Source organism: Bos indicus, chromosome 19 (assembly GCF_029378745.1).
Source record: "Bos indicus isolate NIAB-ARS_2022 breed Sahiwal x Tharparkar chromosome 19, NIAB-ARS_B.indTharparkar_mat_pri_1.0, whole genome shotgun sequence".
Taxonomy (NCBI): domain Eukaryota; kingdom Metazoa; phylum Chordata; class Mammalia; order Artiodactyla; family Bovidae; genus Bos; species Bos indicus.
The window spans coordinates 39,567,667-39,591,564 of NC_091778.1; the positions used below are offsets into that span (position 1 = coordinate 39,567,667).

The following is a 23,898-nucleotide window of genomic DNA, read 5'->3' on the forward strand; positions in this document are numbered from 1 at the left end:
GGTTAGAGTGTGGGGCTTGGATCAAAAGTTGATTTTCTCACTCCTGATGATGTAGTCACCCAGCCAGAATTATCCCATGTCATATACTTTTCATGTGTGTATTACATGGCCCCCTCACACACAGAGTAAATCTCCATTGTTTTAAAATTGTCAAAGTTTATTTGAAAATTCAGATTCAGGAACTAATTTCCAAATTTAAAAAATACAATAAAGTAGGCACAATACCAAAACTATGCCAATCAAAATTTGATCTTTTTAAAAGGGTCTATGTGATGCTTAAAACATCATTACCGTATACATAATTTACTACAATAAAATACTTTTGAAAATATTCTAGCTAGGTCAGCTGCCTTATTTCATTTACAGATAAACAAAACTGTAATATAATGACATATGCAGGAGGGAGTCAGAGCTAGTTAGGTCAGTCGATTTGAGTTAGTGCTGTAAGGCCAAGATGGTGAATCCAACCCACAAGGGCTAACTTTATTCTCTTCCTCAGTCACAAAGTTAGCCCCTAGCCACAGCTAACTACCTCACAAATGGTGTTGTTGAATACCAAAGAATGGGCCAAAAAAAAAAGATAGATTATTTGAGATCCATCACCAGTGCGAAGATTTAGAACTCATGGGTTACTCTTTGAGGGATCAGTAGCATCATCTTTGTAGAGAAAGACTGCTCATATTCTGTACAGGTGGACTAAGGAAATAAATTTCTGTCCCTGAAAATAAAACTTGTTAAAAAGTTCTCCCTCTATGAGACAATCAATATCAACAAATACATTTTTGAAAGAGGCACAATTTGCTCTTTAATTGTTGAGTATGTGAACTCCATGGGCTTCGAGGGTGGTGCTGGTGGTAAAGGAGATGTAAGAGACGCTGGTTCGATCCCTGGATTGGGAAGATCTGGAGGAGGGCATGGCAACCCACTCCAGTATTCTTGCCTAGAGAATCCCACGGACAGAGGAGCCTGGCGGGCTATAGTCCGTAAGGTCGCAAAGAGTCAGATACGACTGAAGCAACTTAGCACACATACTCAGGTGAACTCCATAAAGAAAAATTGAAAACCCATTGTGTTATTAACCCATCATTTGCCATATATCTTTATTCTGTGAATGTCATTACCTTGGCCAGATGTTTGTCTCAGTCTGAAATATCCCAGAGCTTGTTAGAAAAAAGACCAGGACTGATCAAAGGTAGCTTTCAGCAGTTACAACAAGTCCTCTTTGAACTAGGGCCAAATTCAGATCCAGCCTTTTCTGAGACAGCGGGAGGCCTGCAACCCCTGCTGAGGCCACAATCTTTAGGTGATCTCTTCCAGACTCGAGTTCAGCACCCACCTTAGTGCCATTCCGGCGCAGCTCCAATACACCAAGAATAAATTGAAAGCAAAGAAGGGAGTGGACATTGGCCTGATTGGTATTTCAAATGCCCGAAAGCAAGGTTTGCCGTGTAATAGAATTTGTGTACATTACCACGCTGGCATTACAGGGGTAATCGAGTTATCCACTCAGGTGTGACCAGGCCTCTGTTTGCCCAGAGCCTGCAGGTGAACAAATTAACTGTTTACATTGTCTGAGGTGCCTGCAGCAGGAGGAGGGGAGAACAGAGCCAGACTGTCTGCTGGCCTTCTCTCTCGGTCATGATTATTTTGTTTGTTTTGCATGTCTTTTGCCTTTGTTAATGGCTTCTCACTGGGGGTCCCTTTTCTCCATTTAGAAGGGGCTGTGCGGTGACTTGCCCTGCAGTACAGAGCTGTCTGTGGTTGCCAGTGCTGTTGTAATTTTGAGATACCGAAGAACATAGAGACCTTCCCAAATCTGGATTTTTTTTTTAACCCATCCCTCTTCCCCTCCTCCATTACGAATAGTTTAATTCAGGAGCAGTACCTTGCTGCGTCGGTTCTGTCAAGCTTCTTTCTCTGTCTTTTGGAAGGTCCTGAGTCTGTTGTCATCTCTCACCTTGATAGTAGCACATTTCTTACCCTAAAAGCTACATCGGTTGCCTCCCTTCTTCACGTTGCTAACCTCTGCATGTCAGGGAAAGAAATGAGAAGCTAGAAGCCTAACTGAAGTTTCCCTCATAAAATTTCATTCCAGTTAACGTTGGCTTGGGGAGCATTTCAGATTGGATTTACCTTTATTATATTATTTAACTCAATAAGAGTCCTTGGACAGGAAGCAACCTTAAAAGGCCACCCAATCCATTCCCTTGCCTCTAAGAAGCACAAAAGAACCAATTCAGGCAGATAGAAAAGGAGATTCCACTACCATTATCAGTTGTCTGTCTATTCAGATGTTCAGTTACTCCTAATCTCAGGAATTTTCTCTCATATGGATCCTAAATTTATTTCACTTTAGCCCCAGTTGCCCTTGTAGCAAAGATCCTGCCTACCAATGCAGATGATGTAAGAGACGCTGATTTCGATCCTTGGCTTAGGAAGATCCCCTAGAGGAGGGCATGGCAACCCACTCCAGTATTCTTGCCTGGAGAATCCCATGGACAGAGGAGCCGGCAGGCTACAGTTCAGAGGGTCTGAAAGAGTTGGACATGACTGAAGCGACTTAGCACGCATGCATGCAACCCCAGTTGCCTTCTTTATTGGAGTCAGTTATACTCTGCAGCCTGCCTCTCACACCTGTAGGAACAGAATTGACTCAAGTTGAGGTTAGTCCAGAAAAATGATATCTAGAAATCTGCATTTTACTTTTCTCTCTGACCAGTAGAACCTTTGTCAAGCAAGAAAAGCCTGCTTCTTAGGAACCTGGAGAAGTCTATTTCCCTGAGACAAGACAAGATACAGCTCAGCTTACCTGGAGCAGTTTCCTTGCCTGTAAAATGAGGGAGTCGTGTTAGACCTCTGAGGTTCCTTCCACCTCAGACATTCCCGGTCTAAACAAACATGGTGAGGCTGACATTGCAAATCTGCTGAAGAAATTCCACACAAAGATGTGTCTTAGCTTTAATTATTTTTTCAGGTTAAACCAAAAAACTCCTAGGTTCGTTTGTTTTGGACCCTCATAAATGCATCTGGCTTTTCCCTCTCTCTTTGTATGATGAGAGAAATATTCTGAGAGCCAGGGGGTGGCAGGTAGAGAACAGGAAGTGCGGTGGGAATTGGGGAGTCATAACTATTCTTGGGCTCCTGGTGCTTCCTTCTGCTTCTCTTTTTTTTTTTTGGTTGGTTTTTTTTTGAAGTGTAGTTGATTTACAATGTTGTGTTAGTGTCTAGTGCACAGCAAAGTGATTCAGTTTTACGCATGTATATTCTTCTTCTGATTCTTTTCCCGTATAGCTCATTATAAGACATTGAACTCAGTTCTCTGTGCTATACAGTAGGACTTTATTGTTTATCTGTTTTATATATAGTAGTATGTTTCTGCTAATCCCAAACCTCTAATTTATCCTTCCCTCTCCCTTTCCCCTTTGGTAGCCATAAGTTTTCTTTCTGTGTCTAGAGTTTATTTCTGTTTCATACATATCAATTTTTCACTTTCATACATATTATTTTTAAACCTGAAAAATCACATCATATTTGTCTTTATCTGATTTACGTCTCTGACAATCTCTAGGTCCATCCATGTTGCTGCAAATGGCATTATTTCATTCTTTTTTATGGCTGAGTAGTATCCCAGTGTGTGTTTGTGTGTGTATATGTATACATATATATACCACACTTGCTATTTTTTAATAGTTGCCCAAGTATGACCCAACCCTGAATCCTAGAATCCTCCAGGCAAGAGAGTCTGTTAGGGTCTAGAGTTTTTGGGCAGGAATGATCCCAGAAAGAGAGCTACTTACCCTTTAAAAAACTTTTTTTCAGAGAAGTTGATTGGTTGGGTATCCAAATGCCCATCGTCTGTCCTTAGAGAAGCAAGTTGTCAACAGGTGGTTTATTTATGTGACCTTGAACTAAGTCACTTCATCTTGCTAATCCTCAGTTTCCTCATCTGTAAAAATTGGTTAAAGGATGTTGTGATACTTACATTAAAGAATTGTGTAAAGAAGTGCCTAGCATCTTGGATGATAACTATGATTATATTCCCCTCTTTTCCATTAAGAACAAAGTAAAATTTTTGAGGTCAATGTTGTGTCCATATTAGGAGTTCAATAAATTATTAGTGAATTGAGAGAGAAAAAAAGATATCCTGTCCTGCCAAGAACACTTCACAGAGATGTTTGAAAGCTCAAAAGGTCCTCACTTGGGAACAGAAGGTCATCCGGTGAAGAAACTTTACATGAAAATGCACTGTGCCTTTCCTGATCTGAGAGAATTCGTCACTGGCAAAATTGGTCAACAGCTCAGACTTCTTTGAGGAGGGGCCAGAGCCATGTATCCCAGCTCTGAAACAGGAACCAAAGACACAGTCAGCAGGGCCCCTCTTGCCTCCCCCAACACATCTATCCATTCCTAAGTCCCAAAGCTGCATGCCCACATAATGCACTGAGTTCCAATTTGGGTTGCAAATATATTAAAAGGAGACTTTAACAACAGAGAGCTGTGCATCCATTCCTTTTGGACCCAGATATTTCTGAACAGCTCTTTTGGTGCAGGGACTGAACTCCACTTCTGCCCATGCAGGGACGCAGCTCAGGCCACAGCGGGGTGTTCAGCGCTCTTCAGTGGCTCCAGATTGTGGTGCTGGTGCTTGCCTCCTCATACGTAACCGATGGCTCCTGAGAGCCTGCCTCCCGTAAATTACTTCCCACGATGCCTGCGACCACTGCAGAATTCAAGTTTGAATAGAGCAGGAAAAAGGTGTTTGAAAGGCCTGTTCACTCAGCTGCATTTTAATTTCCTTTTCAATCTTGTCCCAATTAATTTCACAGAATTAATCTCACAGAAGCAAACGCGGCAGCACTGAAGCTGTGGTTTTAGTGTGGCGGTCGCTCTGCCTGAACATGAAATAGGAGCTAATATAAAAATCCATCTGCTGTGTTTGAAATACACACCGGCTGCTGCTCAGTCCTGTCTGACATTCCAAACATCAACAGCGGGGAAAAGTGATTTGGGGGTTAGTGGCCATCAGTACTTGGCAGGGGTTCAACAACAGGTGTACTCCAAAAATCCATTCAGCTTGGGCACCAGGCATGACAGGGCAGGTGCTGAATCACCCTCCGTGCAGTAACACAACGCCCTGGCTTGATTCCTTTTATCTGAGGATCTTAAGGCCCTTCTGGGGACCAGCAGTGCTCTGGGCATTTATCGTAAGTGGGAGAAAGGGCAGTAAGAAGTCTCTGTTGAGTCAAGCCACAGTTTGCAGCTTACAGAGAAGTGACTCTGTCTTCTTGGCTTCAAGGTCTCTCACTAGAGAACCTTCTTCTAAATAGTAAAGGTGTTTGTTCTACTATTCGAGATAACTTAAATAAACACCCATTTAAAATTTAAGCCTCCTGTTCCAGAAGTGATTTATAGTAGTAACATGAGCTATCCAGCAGATAAGGACAAATGAAAGAGAGAGAGGAAGAGGAACTCTTTCTCAGTTGACGAGGAAGAAGAGGTCCCTGAAAGAGGTCTTCCACTTAAGGTAAACAGAGTTGATAGGCTGTATCTCTTGGGCTTATGTTGGTGTGCCTCATGAGTTGGCCCTGGGCTCTTCCAGAACTTGTGCTGTGCTTATTCCCATGGAAGGCAGCCTTGGAGCAACAAACCGGGTGCCGAGAAAGGTGACACTTACACGGTGCTGAGCCAGGGTTCAGAGGTATTCTCAGCGCCCCAACACACCATGCTTTGGTCGTCTTCTCTGCTGGTACGGTTGATATGGGAACAAGGAGCCTTACAAGCAACATCAAGTTTAATATTGAACATGCAATGCTCTCAGATGGCCACAGGGCTTATGTGGGTGAGGATGGACCGATTTCATCACCCTGGGTTACATTTAGCTTCCAGCGCTGGGTCGTAGCTACTTAAATTCAGGCTGGATCGTGGCTCCAAACCCATCACCTAGATATCTGAATGCAACAGGCCTGCCCCACCACACCTGGACTGTGTTAACGTAACACCACGTCTGTTACAATGGGATTTTTAAAGCCCAGTGTTCTTCACCTACTCCCTCAAAGGACTGCTTAAAGAATGTAGACCTTTCCCCTCCCTTGACCCCATCTCCTCCAGAAGAGATTTGTATGTTGTAAAAATTATCTGAATGCAGCAGCACTTCCTCTTTTAAGTGTGCTTAGTTGAATGTGACAACAACCCTCATAAAAACAGATAAGTTAATTCCTTCAACTGCTTTAAATGAAGGCTTTTTTTTTTTTTTTTTAATTTCAGGGCTCTGAGGGAAAGGAGGTGTTTGGTGACATCTAGTGTCCATTTAGGACTTCCTCAGGCACTATTACCTTCTGCTTGGCTGAGCAGGGGACGGGCAGGGTAATTTGGGAGGTAATTCAGGGATAGGAAGTGGGGAGAATAGGAGAATACAGGCCTGGGGCACAGACTGCCCAGACATAGTGATGAAACTGATCAATGCCTGCCAAAGAGCTATCATTCACCTCTGACCTTAACAAAGGGGGCAGTGAGGAGGGGTACATTGGAAAATATCTTTTCTTATTTATGATGATACGAAAAGAGAAGCAGAAGCTGTCCCCATCACCCCATTTCATGTTAACAAGCAGGTCGACACTGTGCTGTGATGACGAAGATGATGATGGTGGTGGTGTTTTCTCTCATCAATAACCCCTGTGGGAGGCTATAGAGTTAGGAGGATGGGAATGGGATTTGGGGTCAGCTGGAAGGCAACGGTCATACACCGGTCAAATTCAGTAGAGGCCATTCCTTTCCCCCAGACAGGAACCAATCGTCTAGAACAAACCCTGGCAGCCTCATTCCTTCCAGGTAATTTTTATAAATGAGGGGACACCCATTCCAAGAGAGGACAAAAGGGAGAGGGTGTTTGTGAGTGTGTGTGCGTGCGCGTGCATATGCATGCATATAAACCTACAAGCAAGAGGCCTGACTACTTATCAACCCTATTCTCTATACCCTGGCCATTTATTATAAAACCCTTTTCTAAAAAAAAAGAGTAAAATTGGCATTTTCCACTTTAATCTCCTTAGTCCTGAACTTTTGTCCTGGACAAGACCCTTCTCTTTCTACACACAGACACACACACACCCCTTTCAGTCAGGTGGAAAGTCCCAGATCTGATAATTAGCCATGAGACCCAGACAGAAATGTTTACCTAGAACCGTATAAGCCATACAGGGTTAGGTTAATGCTCAGAATCGCCTGATACTTTACAAACTCCAGTGTAAAAAAAAATTCCAGCCATTTATTTTGCAGTGAATTTATAACAAATGCTGTTAAAGCCTTCGTCTTTTGACAGAGGTAATAATAAATTCACTGTTAAAGACGGTAGTTTAATTCCTTATACCTCCAATACTGCACAGAATAAACCATATTCATCACTGAGTAATTTTTTACCACATAAATCTTTAAAACTAACCGGTGAAGGCTGTTGAGACTGAAATATTGTGAATTTATTAGATATGCCCATGTAGTATTGGATTCAGAGGTTTCCACTCGAATATATTATGGGGAAAATTTGTGTCTTTAACTGTGACATTCCCTCCATTTCCAACTGCCAGTAGTATAACAAGCAGCTCCTCCAGAGTCAGCTGCACGTTTATCAGACGGAGATTTAGTGATCAACTCCTCACTAATCTGCCAGAGAGGTTGGATGACATTTCGGTGAGATGCCCTATTTAAAAGGAGTCATGAAAGCTTTGTTTCTGTATAATTATTTTCTCAAAAGGAATTCAGCCTCCCCAAACCTCTGTCCACCAGTGTTTCTTGGTAGTGTATGGATCCAGCTCTCCAACCAAAGTAGCAAAATACTGAAGCAAATTATAACCTCTTGCAAATACACAGGGCAGTAACTTCTGTGCATTATACAATTAGTTATGGGGGGCTTGAGGTAACCGGTTAAAACACAGAAATGCTGGAATTAGCAGATGTTGCCAGACGTGTGGTATTTAAGGCTAATAAAAAAGATTATATTGATTCTAAAACTAGAAATAATAGACAATGATTTTAGAAACCTTACTATTTAAAAACTTTCATCTTGGCATATGACACAATCAAGATACAATTAAATCCTCAGATTTGAACAAAACTCCTTTTACTCTTCTATATAAATTTTGAGTGAAAATCTGTGCCTGTTAGACAAATATTCTGAACCTTTCTCATTATTCGCTAGTGAAGTGACATTTAAACTGACCAGTTGAGTATATCAAACTATAATGCCCTCTCCAGTTTCATTAAGGATATATTAATACCGCTAGAATGAAAAATATTTTTTCTTTTAGATGCAGAAATGAGCATCATCTTTTCAGCAAAGAGCTCTGGCGATTTTCTTCTTGCCACTAATATTCTGTATTTGGCAAGGGTTCCAGATACTAAAAACTTCCAAGGAGGATTATGAACTTTTAAGATTTTTTTTAACAAAATAAAATGCATTTCTAACTCTTAAACAAAGGTGAAAAATCTCCTGGCAGTGCAAGATTGCAGCCCATCAGAGTAATTGTTAAAAGACAGAACCCGGCTAGAAAGATAAGCGAAATACCAGCAATTAATATTCAGTATTTTACATTCTAGTCAAGAGGATGTGTTTTCCTTTGTGATGTGGCTCATAGCTGAGAGTGTGGGAGCCAGACTCTGAGCTCTGTCTTCTTTTTGTGCATGAGGATTAAAGAAAAAAAAAAAACACAGCAACAACAATCCTGCTCCATCTGTAAATGAACAAACATCTTGATTTTATAGCTATTTGCTTTGTAAAACTGAGGAATGAAACAAAAATTACTGGATGCCTAAGTAACACTTTAATTCCGAATTCATTTACGCTGTAGCTATGTAGTTGTCACAAACCATAATGCAGTATTTAATTAAAATAACAGAAGTGCATCTAGATATGTCCTGGGGTAGCTATCACCAAATTATAGTCTATGCTATCCGTATTTTATTTATGAAATGGCAGAGTCTAAGGTGCAACTAGGCTAATACAAAAGCATAAATATTTTAAACCTGCATTTTTTATAAAGGCTTCTTTTCTTCCCTGCTATGTCTTTAAATTTTTCCTCCTTCTATCTTTCAGGGGTGTTTTTTAGTGGGATTGTTTTGATGTCGATAAAGATCTCTCTTTGTAACTCTTGCTTTTCAACTATTGACCTCCTGCTTCTTCTGGCTGTGAAATCCCCCATCTGTTGTCATGGAAAGGCTTGTGAGGTTTCACAGGAGCTACAGTGAGCTCGGGACATCTTAGCGGAACTTGGACGTGGAGCATTAGGAGAAAAGCAAACCCTCTTCAGTTCAGTGTGCTTGTTCCCATACAGTCTTCCTTGTGCCTTTTTTCCACCTATAAATACCCGTTATAGTTTACACGCTTGCTTGCTCTACTTCGTGAATGTTCACATGCAGACATACTGCTCCTTTTCATAAACGCATAGCATCTATCTTACACGCACCCACCATCTATCTCTTCGTTCACATTGGCTGTCCCATCCACCTCCTTGTCTGCAGAATTATGTTCAGCAAGGTCCCGATTTATAGGAAATAAATAATGAAAATGGAACCGACTGGGAAAGATAATCGAAACATTCAAATTGTTATTTTTCACTGTACTTTCTACAAACAGAGCATCTATAAACACCTAGCAAAGGTGTTCGCTGATTCCTAAAAAGCAATCAATGCTTATTGGAACATTCTGATCCAGTGGGTCTCTACATTGTATTTTTCCTATTTTGTCTTGTTTTTGGATGATCTAAGATCTCACCTTTTTTAAATGGCAAATGATGCCGTGTTATTATTTTCATTCTTTCAGCTTCTGATTTAGCCTGTTTATAATGACAAGTTTTTGTCATCATTTATCCTCTGTAAGACAATCCTAAGAATTATGAAATGAAAACAATAACTGCAATCACCTTTTTAAAGAAAATAGCACCTGCAATTACTGTATAAAGATATTTGATAATGGTAGCTTCAGATCACAGCCTGATCCTGCAGCAAGGGTCTTTTAGAGAAGGCTTTCTTATACACACTTGTAATTATTTTAGCCCCTTTCACAGGTCACAGAGAAAGTTAATTTCAATAGCTGCTAATTTCCGTCCAACAAGAGTGCGGTACTTTAAACCACCCAAAATAATTGGATTCAAAACAAATTTAGGAAATTGAGTGTGTTAGCAAGCAAATAAAAATATCCTTTTGGTAAGGAGGATGGTGAAAGTAGTAAAAATGGCCTTTTTTTCTCCCTTCTTTCCCCTTCGCAACTTTGCCATTAAAGTTGCACCTACAGCTAGAAGTTTGTCCGTGAAAAATGGTCATTTTGTTTCTCTGCTCAAAGAATGTTATTAAAATGCTAATTTAAAAGAAAAAGGAGTTAAATATCTAGCGATGGTGCATTCTAATTGCAACCATAATGAGCTCTCTAAATGTGCGTGCCCCTGACACACACAGAGCATAAACAGCAGTAAACAGATCATTAGTACCCGCGTTCATTTATTCTGGCGACCTTACCATGACCCCACCGAGGGTAGGGTGAAAAGCAGGTGGATCTGGCTGTGACACCCCCTAGAGGGATCCAGGAAATGAAGCTATAAGCAGTTGTCATGGAAACGCCTATGTGTGCAGATGATGTAACACAGCGACAGGCTGTAGGCTCCGCAACTGGGACGTTGCTTTCCCTCGCCGGAACAATCTTGTGGATTAAATTATTCATTTCTTTAATTCACATAGCAAAAGGAATCCTAATTTTCTTGGTGATGTGCAACTCTTCCATTTGTCTAAGGTCTGGAACATAGTGACTTGTCATCCTCTCTTTCGCCAAAACCTACCCCAGCTTCTTATTCTAGACTCAAATCAGGAAATCTGACAAAATTAAGTGGAGAAGAGGCAGCGGAAATCTGACGCTCAACATCTGTACTTATAGAGAGAAAATCTAAGATTTTAAGCTAAAATTAATAATATAGACAGTGTCCCTTTCTGATGAGGGCATGGTGACCAGGGACTAAATGTATACCTGTCCTGAACAAGATGGCTTTATTTGGAGCAGGGCAGGGTCAGAGCAATACCTGATGCAGTGAGAAAAGCAGAGAAGCATCAGCCCCAAATGAACACATCGTCCTAGCAAGGTGCAGTGATAAGAGAAAAACATAGAAGAGAAAACGGGCATCTGCTCACCCCTTCACATGTCCAATTGAGAGAATCGAGATTAATAAAAATAATTCTTTGGAGAATGATTCCACTCTATCCTACCCTGTTTTGCACCAAACAACCTCATAACCTTACGGCAACAGTAGAATAACTTTTCTTCTTTTTTTAAAGGAAGCAAAAAAGACGATCTCTGAAAATTATTTTAAAATAAAAAATATCCTGGCCTGCGCCTCCCCCCACTCCACCCCCATTGCACTTTAGATGAACCTGTGATATTGTAGCAATGGCCCTTGAAGTGCAGTGGGGAGGTGATTTAGGAGAATATTAAAGGCAATGTGGAGATTCAAGGCGCCTCTCTCAGGGAGATCTGGAGAAATACGCAGCACAGATGGGCCGAGCAGATTAAACATTTCCGTCACATTGTTTCCAAATTGTGTTGTGGTGCCTGAGGCTGGTACTGCGGTCAGAGCAAAACAGAGCGGTGCGGGGCTGCGAGCTGCACAGTTTATGGAATACATATTAATACGCTGGTCTCACATGGTATCACAATTCTATCCGCTCGGCAATGGTGCTGTCTCTATTGTTTCTGAATCCCGCACTTGGCACCTTGCTTCCTCCCGTCTGCAAAGTGTTCACCTTCCCTTTATCCTTCCTCTCTCTTTTAGGCAAAGTTCAAGTTGTATGTTTCCTTCTCATTTCTCTCTTCCACACAGCCCTGTACCCCCTGCCCTCTTCACTTGGCGGTTTTCCTGTCATGCACATTCCGTGTTTTGTACACACTCCCATGACCAAGACTGCCCACTGTGTCTGCTTTGTGCACAGGTCCTGCACCCTTGCCTGGCTTTGACTTTGTAGTATCCACTCACACCCAGTTCAGGACATCAGTTCAGACTTGAAGCTGAATAGTCACCTGGACTCAGGGCTCTCAGACCCTCCGTCCAGCTGACACATTCCACTTCTCAGAACTCTCAGCTTTTAGCCATAGTGAGCTTTGTGGAGTTGCCATGTGCTCCCTTCCCAGCTGCAGTCGCTGGCCATCCACCTTTCCGCGCCCCCTTTCTTATACTCAAAGCCCCCGTCCCCAACCCAGGATCCAGGCTCACCAATGTCCAGGTTAGCAAGTTCCCTGAGATATGACAATAAATAAAGCTAGTTCAGTTGAGGCAAATTTAATGATTCCTTTTTATTATGATTTATAGACCAAAACTTTGAATAATAGAAAAAAGAGAAAACGATTGCCAAGACCTTAAAACACTGTGTGAAACAAACAGCCTGGAGAGGCCGCCAGGCTACCCAAGGTTTCGGCCAAGCGTTGGGCTCAGATCCTTTCACAGGTTCCAAAAGCACCAATCCACTGTCGACCCAACTGACCACTTCCTTTCTCCTTCGACAAAAGCTCTTCATAAAACTGTTTGTCCTGAAATATGGGAACCTGTTTGTCTGTGGTGAACAACTGTTTTTCTCAGCAATTGGAAGGGTGCTGAGTTAGAGACCTCAATTTATTTAATAATTTTTGATAGCCTTAGAAAGCATTAAATTTCCAAAGCTGAATTTCAGTAGAAAGATTGCAGTCCAACCCAGAGTAAAAATATGATATTTTTGGCTGACCTTGGAATATTACTCTCTACTCTGCTTTGGAATTCAAATTCCCCATCTTTCCTAATGATAATGTATGATGCACAAGCACTAATAAGAGAAATAAGCAATCATAAACCAATAATTCTGTGATTGATTGGTCTTTCTTAGACATATATCAAGAATTTATTGATCTTTCATGTTAGGGGCTGATTGATTGTTCTCTTGAAGAGGAATTCTCTTGTTTACAAGCACTGATATAGTGAACTTTGATGGTTAAAAGAACAAAAGTATGAGACATTTTCTGGGAATCTTGTTCCACAGAGGCTTATTGAAGCTCAATTCAATGTGAAAAGAGAACGTTTCCATTAGGAACATTCTCAGGGGAAAAGAGGGTGTCAAGCAGCTTGCTCCAAAAGCCATCATGTGGATTTGAACAGAAGCTACGAGAAGACACCACAACTTTTAAGTCACATTAAAGAGATGGGGCCTTAGAAAGGATAAGCAAGCGTGGTCAGCCTTTGAAGCAGGAACAGACTTGGCAACTGGAAGGCTGAAGCCTTGAAAACCCAGCATGGCGAGATTCTTGATTTCCTTTCCTTTTGTGTTTTAAAAGAGGGAAGTAGCGGGAAGATGGCCACACTGGGCCAAAGTGCCGATCCAGGCCAAAAAGATCATGCATGTTCCCGCTAAAGTGCTGACTGATGAAACAGAGGGTTCATAACCCTTTGAGAACGTGATGAAAGGTCTGGGACCTCACCCAAGGGACAAGACACATGTACACATGCACACAGATTTTACACCAGTTTCAAGGAAGTCAAAGATCCCTTCACGTCCATCCAGACATGCCAGGGGTTCACAGACTCCAGTTTAAGAATCTGTGCCCCAGAGAATGGTGATTTCCTTTTGCTGGAACAGCCTAGGATTCACTGAGCCTAGAAATTGAATTCTCATCCCAAGACAGGATGGTCATTCCAGGTCATGTCTGTGCTACTCCAGGGGAGCCATGGAAGAGCGTATACAAATAGGAACCAGCAGGGAGGAGAGAAATTAAAATGTAGCAATCATGGGGTAGGGGCATTTAATCTCTTTTAAGGCTTATGATAGGCGCCCGCTGGTTTTCCCCCTGACATCCCCTGACACCTACTGACAGGGTATTTGCAGCACCACACAGGGACTCAGGGCCCTGTGACGGGAGGAGCATGAGGAGGGCCGTGATAGTCTTGAAACCATAAACAGCGATAGGAAACCACTGGAGCAGAGTCAAGCTGTGCGGTGTGCCCGTGGTTGGTGGCCATACTGCTTTTTGTTTATAGAATTTGCTGTTCTTTTTATGGCAGGTTTGGTAGGGCTTTTTTTTTCCTTGTTGATGGAGATTAGCAGCATAAATCCTTTTATTGTGGTGTGCAAGCCTCCATAAACACTTTTGATTGTTGCTGATGGTAAAGGCTGTGCCTATTTCAGGTTCCCCCAATAATCTGCTCATCCAGGCCAAGAGCCTCTCCAACCAGATTAAGAGAGTCCAAATAACTGACTTCGTGTTTAAGACTCCTTCATTTGAGAGGCTCAAGGAGATGGGGCAGGGTTGATGTTGAGGCAAACCAATGTTTAATCATGCCTAGAAATATTTATAATGAGAACAAACCACACTGAGTGGCTTCTTAAAAGATTTTGTGGCAAGAAGCAAGCAGTGATGTAAAAGATTTGTTTTTTAAATAGCTTTTCATATTCTTATCCAAAGCATCTTCAATTAACCATTTTGTATAATTAATGTCTTAGCTCTACCACACACGGTGTATAGAGTTACGGAGCGGGAGCCTATATAATTCTGGGTCCCTCACATTGTCACTGGTAGGTATGCACCACCGCCCCCCACCCTTGATTGAAGGTAGAGACATTTCTGCATTGAAGATTTCAGGTCTCCGGGACCAACTCAGGCATTTTTCCAGTCAGTCCTTCCAAACATCGGGGCAAAAAGAAGTCAAACTTTATTGAAAATGTTGATCCCAAGAATTCAGTTATCTCTGCCATCCCAAAACTAAAATCCAAGAATCAGCAACTTAATAAAAATGCAGTAAATTAGCACCTCTAGACAAGAGCAGAGTTCATTCAGAGCTGGGGTCTGCCTGACTGAGCCAGTACTCTCTCCATTTTAATAGTTTAATAAAAATTAGCATAATTAACGAACATCTGTATGATCCAGAGTGGTGCAATTTGGCACTTGGAAACGAGGGCTTAAACATGATTGCTGTGAGTTTAATGTTGTTTTAATTCTTTTTGGCACTGTGCAGTGAAATAAACGTTTGGTGGTGATAGTTCTCGGCCGGATCTCATTTGCATTTTTCTCCCTTTGATTATGAGCAATTGTGGACTCCCCAGCAATTCATCAAAGTAGAAATTATTTTAAAATACCTCGTGGTGTTCAGACTGGGCTGGAGCAATGCATGGGGGTGGGGGGCGGTGATAGGAGAAGAGAAGGCTAGAAATTTTCCATTCATGCTTTAAACATCTCAGCCCTGCAGCCTTTTTTGGGTATCCAGCCAAGGGATGAAATCTGGAAAAGCCAGTCAGATCCCAAGACCTGTAGGTGCTTTGATTAAACTCCTAGGCTCCCACAGCAGGATGCATATGGTCTCCGGGACTGTGCCGTCCTCCTTACACTTCTGCCTGCTTTTTTGTTTTGAAGGGCAGAGAGTTGATTCCACTCTTCGCAGTCCTCACCGCTGTGGTGAGACTACTACCTCTGTGGTCGGCAGGGTCAGTGCTCCCCTCGAGCAAGGGCGCACTGCCTGGGAGCCCAGCCTTTGCAGGTGTCCTGCTGGGCCTCGTCTGCCTCCTCTTCGCACCCTGTTCGAGTTGGCAGACAGCACCTTCCCCAGGCTCAGCCTCTACTCCTGGCATTACAGCTAAAGCAGGATGCTGCCAAGCGTGAGTCAGACCCAGAAGTCTTGAATGGTCCCTGGGGAGAGAATGCCCGCACTGAGCCCCTTAGGTGATGAAGCTGGCAGCATCCGGCAGGTAGAAGACCACGCCTCACACCTATGTAAGCAAGCTGACTGTCAGAGGACCGTCAGACAACACGGTGCCCACTGTCTCCAGTGAGACAGCAGAAAAGCTAAAGCTGGAATTTCTAAGACAGAGCATGCGTTCCCCTCCACAGAACAGGACCCTAGTGGACATGGCCATTGCAGCAACATGCCAATGGGAGGCAACACCATAGGAAAACTTAAGGCAGAAACTGCCCTAACTTCAGTGCTGGGAAATAGCAACATAACTTGTATCAAGAGGAGCTTAAAAATGTTCTAACATAGGAGTTCCCTGGTAGTCCAATGGTTAGTACTGCAACTTTCACTGTTGTGTCCTGCGTTCAATCCCTGGTTGGAGAACTAAGATCCTACAAGCCTTATGGTGTGGCCAAAAAATAATAATTATAAAAATAGAACGTCCTGACAGGCATAGGCTGAGGAATTCTGGGTAATTTCCCATACAGCAATGCGGGCTGTGGGGGGAAGCTGGCCTCCCTCCCGGGGAAGGGGGCAACGAGAAGATGCAGTGGGGACGGTGAGGGAAGGAGGGGACACGTTCACTTATTTAAGACTGATTTTTAAATGCTAACTCCCTGTTCCTTTTAGGATCAGCTCAGTAGTCTCACTTCTTCCGGCGTCTTCATGGTATTTAGGGAGCCATTTGGGAAACTATCTCTAAAGGCAGTTGCTCTCTTCCTGCCACAGTCACCAGGGAGAATCTTGGAGTTGGTTGTAACTAAATCTGCTCAACTGAGAGTGTAAATTCCCACTGCTCCCCCTTCATTTCTTCATAATCTCATTTTTTTGTTGTTGTTGGCTGCGAGGCACGTAGGATCTTAGTTCTCCAATCAGGGATCAAATCTGTGCCCTCTGCTTGGGGAGCAAGGAATCTTAACCACTAGGGTCCCTTCATAACCTCATTTAACAAGGTTTTTTTGGGTCCCATTCTGTGCCAGGCACCATGCTGAGTGTGGGAATACAAGAGCAAACAAAACCATCAAGGTCTCTGCTCCCACAGAACTTTCCACCTAGTGACTGGCCCTTAGACAAAGGCCGGCAGATACAAGGCAGCATGATGAATTCTTTACTGGAGAAGCGCAGGGCGCAGCGCTGTGGACCACAGAGCTGGGGCCCCACTCAGTCAGGGAATGGCAGCAAGGGGTCTCTGGAAAGGCCAGAGAGAGTTAGGAGTTGGGATCTGAAGGCTGCTTAGGAGTGAGCCCCCTGGAAGGGAGGGGGAAGTGGAGGCTAAACAGACACAGGAAAGGCTCCACAGTGAGAGCCTGAGGCCCAGGGGAGAAACAGAGACAAACTCTGTTTTACTAAGAGCTCACTAGATTTAGGGGATAGGTGACAATGAGTGGGACTAGTTCATGCAAGGTCTTGTCCATCTTTTTAAGAAGTTGACAATAGGCACTAGGAACTCAAAGGTTTTAGGCAAAGCAGTGATACTATCATTGTGCCTTTTAGAAAGATTCTGGCTACAGAATGAAGAGTAGATTGGAGAATAAGAATGGAGATACAGAAACCAATTTGGATATTGCTTCTGTAGTCTTCAGGAGAGGGGACAATGTCATGACTCTAAGCCATTGCCAATGGGAATAGAGAGAAGTGGATGGAGTCCAGTGATATTTTGGAAAGAGAATTGACAGAACTTGAGGACTGATGGGAAATAAATGGGGAAACAGTGGAAACAGTGTCAGACTTTATTTTTTTGGGCTCCAAAATCACTGCAGATGGTGACTGCAACCATGAAATTAAAAGACACTTACTCCTTGGAAGGAAAGTTATGACCAACCTAGACAGCATATTGAAAAGCAGAGACATTACTTTGCCAACAAAGATCTGTCTAGTCAAGGCTATGGTTTTTCCTGTGGTCATGTATGGATGTGAGAGTTGGACTGTGAAGAAAGCTGAGCGCCGAAGAATTGATGCTTTTGAACTGTGGTGTTGGAGAAGACTCTTGAGAGTCCCTTGGACTGCAAGGAGATCCAACAAGTCCATCCTAAAGGAGATCAGTCCTGGGTGTTCATTGGAAGGACTGATTAGCTAAAGCTGAAACTCCAGTACTTTGGTCACCTCATGCGAAGAGTTGACTCATTGGAAAAGACTGATGCTGGGAGGGATTAGGGGCAGGAGGAGAAGGGGACGACAGAGGATGAGATGGCTGGATGACATCACCAACTCGATGGACGTGAGTCTGAGTGAACTCTGGGAGTTGGTGATGGACAGAGAGGCCTGGCGTACTGTGATTCATGGGGTTGCAAAGAGTCGGACACGACTGAGCAACTTAACTGAACTGAACTGAGGACTGATTGGTAGAGGGTGAAATTGGGAATGACTCTTGGGTTTCTGGCTTGAGTAATTGACTGCATAGTGGTACCACTCACTGAGACAGAGAACACAGGTGGTAAAGATACTTCGGAAATGGAAACCAAGAGGCAACATGATGGTTAAATTTAGGACAGAATGAGATTGAGAAGCTTGAGGAATATGCACTTGGGTTTTGGGATCCAACCCTTAGATCCGGGCTGGAGCTATTGTTGTGTCATTTACACAGGAGGTAAGATTGCTCAAGGAAAGCACATCAAATTGGAAGAAGGCCAGGACAAAACTCTGGAAAATCACAGGAAAAGGAAGGATAAAGGAAGATGAGAATGAAAAGAAGCAACCAGAGAGGTAGGAGGGAAACCAGGAGAGTATAATTATAGAAATTAAGAGAAGAAAATACCTCAAGAAACATCCATAGTGCCAGGACTGCTAGAGCTAAGGATTGAAAAGTATTCACAGAATTTGAGCAATAAGGAGGCTATAGAAAGCGTAAGCAGAGAAGGCAATGGCAGCCCACTCCAGTACTCTTGCCTGGAGAATCCCATGGATGGAGGAGCCTGGTGGGCTGCAGTCCATGGGGTCTCGAAGAGTCGGACACGACTGAGTGACTTCACTTTCCCTTTTCACTTTCATGCATTAGAGAAGGAAATGGCAACCCACTCCAGTGTTCTTGCCTGGAGAATCCCAAGGGTGGGGAAGCCTGGTGGGCTGCCGTCTATGGGGTCGCACAGAGTCGGACACGACTGAAGTGACTTAGTAGCAGCAGCAGGAAGCGTAAGTGGAGCGGTGAAGGCAGAAGCATTTACATTACAGTGGCTCAAAGAGTGAATAGAAAGCAAGAAGTTGAGGCAGTAAATGAAATAAATTCTTTTAATAAATTTGTGAATTGGCAGTTTGCATAGATAGGCTAGTCTAAATAGGAAGTAGACATGTGGTGTTGTTTGAGTCGCTAAGTTGTATCCAACTCTTTTACAATCTGACGGACTATAGCCCGCCAAGCTCCTCTGTCCATGGGATTTCCCAGGCAAGAATATTGGAGTGGATTTCCATTTCCTTCTCCAAGGCATCTTCCCGACCCAGGCATCAAACTCACATCTCCTGCATTGGCAGGTGGATACTTTACCACTGAGCCACCAGGGAAGTCCGCGGACATGTGGTAGGAACTATTTAATAAGTGTTTTCAAAGACAAAAGAAACCTGAATACACTTCAGTGCTGATGGAAGGAGCCATTTACCTTAGAGGCAGACATCAGACTTCTCAGAACCTGGTCTCTAAGAAACAAAGCAGAGAGTTACAAGTGCATAACCAGGGGAGGGACGCTTCCTCCACTTTAATTGAAAAGAAGAGTGATTGTCAATACAGGTAAGTTCCTGTTTTGGTGGCTGAAGTTTGACGGATCTGATAGCTTCTCTTTTCTCTTTGAAGGTAGAAAAGAGGTCAGCTGCTGAGAGTTAGGGGAGAGGCAGAGTTGGAAGAGGGGAGATCTGCTAAAAGAAACAAAAAGATAATCAGTTGACCCAGAATTTTATTGTGTCAAAAACTTGGTTTTCTTTCTTTTTTCCCTAGATCTCAGCAGTCAGCTGTGCAAAAGATAGATCCAGTTGAAGTGGAATACATGTACCTCCCATGTATTCCTAATATCTTCCTTCAAAAGAAGGAAAGCGTGGCCTACTGCATGCAGGAGTAGTTCTGTAACGCCCCTCATCCGCTGTGCTTTTGAGCAGCTCTTCCGTACTCCCGGGGCACTGCTCGAAACCCTGCACTGCCTTTCTTTTAAACCCTCTCAATCCCCTTGTTTGCCCCCTCCCTGCCTATCATGTCCTGCCTGTTACTATTGATGTGCTTGTCAACCTCCCACCTATTCCAGGGGAGGCATCTAATGTTTAGAGCATCTACTATGTATCAGATGCTGAATTATTTTCACTTCGGCGGCATCACTTATGTCCCCCACCACAGAGAGGAGGGGTGATGTTATCCCAACTCTTACAGAAGAGGAAGTTAAAGCCAGGAGACCCTCCGGTCACATGGCTACTAAATGACCAAGTAGGGACAAGATCCCAGTCTGTCTGACTCCAAAGCCCATTACTCTGTGCTGTGAGCTCCCAGGGAGCAGGCAGTGTTCTGACTCTCACCCATCTCATGGGAACTCAAACAGCACTTTGCACATGGAAGAAGCTTGGGAAATATTATTGATTTGAACTATGACCTGACTCCCTGCATACTTTAGTGCTCTGGCATTTTTGGGTGTGCCCAGCTTTCCCCAAAGAAGCTGTTCTACTCTGCTTGGTAAAAGACATGCTCTTTAGATTCAGCCATGGCACCAAATATGCTAAATGTACAGTGTAGACAGAAAGATGCCGAAAGGAAAGTAGAGTTTGCTTGCTTTCTTCTAGATAACTTTTTAGATAATTTTTTATTGATTTATTTTATCTTTGGCTGTGCTGGGTCTTCGCTGCTGTGACGGTTTTTCTCTAGTTGCGGGGAGCAGGGGCTTCTCTGCAGTTTCAGTGTGCAGTGAGACAGGCTCTAGGGTACCCAGGCTTCGGTAATTGTGGCATGTGGACTCAGGAGCTGCAGCTCCCAGGCTCTAGGGCACAGGCCCAGTAACTGTGGCACTCGGGCTCAGCTGCTCTGAAGCACGTGGGATCTTTGCAGATCAGGGATCAAACCTGCGTCTCCTGCTTTGGCAGGCAGATTCTTTACCACTGAGCCACCAGGCAAGCCCTAGATAACTTTTAGTAATCCCATCAGGAGTCTTAATGAGTTGTACTGATAGTGTCAACAAAGAAACCACCCAGCAGACTCTCCGATGTGATCAGGAACAGCTTGCCTAAGATTAACAGAAGCAGGACTAAATTCCAACCGAAACCATCCTCTGTTCATTTTTCAGGAATATAGTATGTATGGCTGGTGGGTCGGAGAACTGAACAGCCTCATTGGGATTGTTCCAAAGGAGTATCTCACCACTGCCTTTGAAGTGGAAGAAAGATGAAGCCCAGGTATGAGAACCAGGCCAACAGATTCGCTGGCCATGCCTTCATTTCTCTGTGAAGGATGAGAGTTGCCAGTGAAGTAACTGTTCTTCATTTCCAAAAGTGATGACGGTAATTTACCATTGAAAGAAGCTAAGTCTGTAATTGTTTTACCTAAATTGGGGGACTATGTCAGTCAGGATTAGATTCAATTACATGTGACAGAAAACTCAAAATAACAGTGATTTAATTAACACAGAAATTTATTTTTCTCTTCTGTAAGAATCTGGAGGTAAGTAATCCAAGGTGCTCAGGTCCCGGGTTCCTTCTCTTTTTGCCACACTGCAGGTGGTCAGCATTGCCATGGTTACCTCATGGCCCAAGATGGATGCTCCAGTTCACAACTATCATGTCAGTATCCTACCCAACAGGAAAGAGAAAGGAGACACGCACCCCTCTCCTAAGGGCACTTCACAGATGTTGCACACACCACTTCTATCCCATTGGTCAGAATTCGGATATACAGACATACCAAGCTACAAAGAAAGTTTCTTCTAGGTAGAACCTGTGTCCAGCTTAAAAGTGGAGTGGCCGGGAGGAGGGGAGGCATTAGTAAATTTAAAGGAGATAATAAGTATTGGAGAGCAATTAGGAATGTTTGCCACAAGAATGGATCTGGGTTTCTTTATCTACAGCTCTCAAATCCCGGGCAACATTTCCCCCAAATGCCCATATATTGCAATATGATTGGCAAGGATTCCTGTGGAACATAATCAAATTAACTTTTAGGTAATAAAAAATATGGGCTTCCCTGATGGCTCTGCAGGAAAGAATCAACCTGCCAATGCAGGAGACACGGGTTCAATCCCTGGGTCGAAAGGATCCCCTGGAGAAGGAAATCGCAACCCACTCCAGTGCTCCTGCCTGGGAAATGGCATGGACAGAGGACCTATAGAACACGGGGTCGCAAAGAGGCAGACACGACTTAGCAACTGAACAAAAAGACTATGGGCTGCATTTTATGAGCAAGAACCACATCATACCACATTAAGCAGCAGAGTGAATGCATGCTTTGGGTGGGATAACACCTGATTAGAATTAGGATGGTGGTGGAGGACACCAAGGCTAGCATGACGTCACCAGCTCCATCTTCCAACCTGAAACAGGAGCTGCCCTTATTGAAGGGGTGAGGGGTGACACGTGACAGTGACGCGGACGGGCCTGGGGTCTTCCAGACCGGGGCCCACTCCAGAGGCAGCAGCAGTGTCCTCGCTGCTCCTTTAGGACGCTACGTAAGGAGCAACCTTACCCTCTAACGTCCTTGTACAATCGCGAGGTGCCAGCTCGGGCCTCTCACTCAAGGTCTGACTTTATGACTTTCCCAGTGAGGACTCCATTTCTAGGCCCTGAATGCAGACGAGCTGGAGTTTCCCTTCAAATCTAAACAAATTCTCCCTACTTCACTCTCTCATTTATTTAATGACAAACTTGTTTCTCTCCTCATTCTCTTTGACCCAACAATTCCACATCTAGCGGTTTATCCTACAGGTACACTTGCACACAGGCCAAATAACATACACACAGGTTGCCTGTAGTAGCAAACCACTGGAAATGACTTAACGTTCACTAGAGACCTCCCCAAGGAACTGAGGTAATTCATAGAATTGAATACTATGCAACAGTAAGGGAGAAAAAAGGCGCTCCAAACCTATGGAATACATTCTGAGATATGTAGGTAAGTTAAAAAAAAAAAAAGTAGTAAAGGGTAGGTCTAATTTGCTCCATCTGTGTAAAAAAGGGAGTCTCATCGCTTCTGTATGTATGAGCTTGTATGAGAGATCACTGGAAGGAGAAAGACGATAACACTGTTTGCCTCCAACGACAGAGAAATTCCATGACTGTGAGACAGGGTAGGAGGAAGACACTTTTTACTCTACACCCTTTTATATCTTCTATGTTTCAAATCATAAAAGCAGATTTATGTGTGTTTCCCCCTTTAGGACACACATCCTTCTCTCTACCCTGCCTTTATGAAGAAGCAGAGAGCCCACTCCCTACCCCTGCCAGCCCACCAGCACCACCAACTCTTCTCTTTAGAGAAGAGACTCAAGCCACTGACACCCCTGCCCAGTGAACGTAAACCACCGTAAGAGAAGAGACGAGGCCTCTTCAGCCGACCTGTTACTAAACCCGCCTCCGCACAGCTGAGCCATTGCTGGACGTGTCCACACGCCCACCTCTGCCTTTTCCACAGTCTCAGAGAAGGTGAACGAGAAGGAAGCCTTTGGAGGAAGAAATTGCTGGTTGCTTTGGCTGGTTTCAAAAGCACAAATAAACTTCTGATTTGGTTCTTTACCCTGTGTGATGGAGTTCTTTTTGTAAACTGGTATCAAAATGCTGGCTCTGGGCATTCTTAGCACCTCCAAACAACATGGGAAGGGACAGCCCAAGAGAAAACGAAAGCCCACCTACTTGGTTATTTTTATCTTTTGTGCTCACTCTGTCTGAAATGAGACAGGGCCAGAGAAGCAAGTCCTTGGAGTCAGCACATTGGAGAGTTCCTTTGGGGGGGGTCTCAGTCACCAGCCCCACTGTGTCCTACAGGCTGAGGAAGTGCTGTGGGGAGGCTTGTGTCTACACAGCCCTGTTTCCTTTCCGTTTCCTGGGGCTAACCCTTGGGGTGTCTGTGCCTTGAAGAGGCAACAAAACATAATGGCTAAGAACATAACTTTGAGGGTTTCCCGGATGTCTAGTGAATGGGCATCCACTTTGCAGTGCTGGGGACACCGGTTCGATCCCTGGTCCCAGAAGATTCCACTTGCCTCAGAGCAACTAAGCCTGTACGCCACAACTA

General features: G+C 43.7%; 1 protein-coding gene and 1 long non-coding RNA gene across 3 annotated transcripts in view; one reads left to right on the top strand and one right to left on the bottom strand.

The window, feature by feature from the left end:
• The window catches only part of SKAP1 (src kinase associated phosphoprotein 1), a 305,931-nt gene extending 282,532 nt beyond the window's left edge, over positions 1-23,399 (top strand). Inside the window, exons 12-13 of the mRNA XM_019981906.2 lie at positions 20,963-21,071; positions 23,045-23,399. Of these exons, the coding sequence (XP_019837465.1) occupies positions 20,963-21,064 (102 nt within the window). The 3' untranslated portion in view covers positions 21,065-21,071; positions 23,045-23,399. The remainder of the gene's footprint in view (positions 1-20,962; positions 21,072-23,044) is intronic.
• Positions 6-10,794, bottom strand: LOC139177564 (uncharacterized). 2 transcript variants are annotated; one of them, XR_011562048.1, is made up of 5 exons: positions 10,504-10,794; positions 4,199-4,340; positions 3,798-3,946; positions 2,810-2,921; positions 6-2,634 (listed from the first exon to the last, which is right to left on the bottom strand). It is a non-coding gene; the product is annotated as an uncharacterized lncRNA (long non-coding RNA). The 2 variants fall into 2 exon arrangements; XR_011562049.1 differs by having other exon boundaries at positions 2,810-2,924.
• Positions 23,400-23,898: the final 499 nt, after the last annotated feature.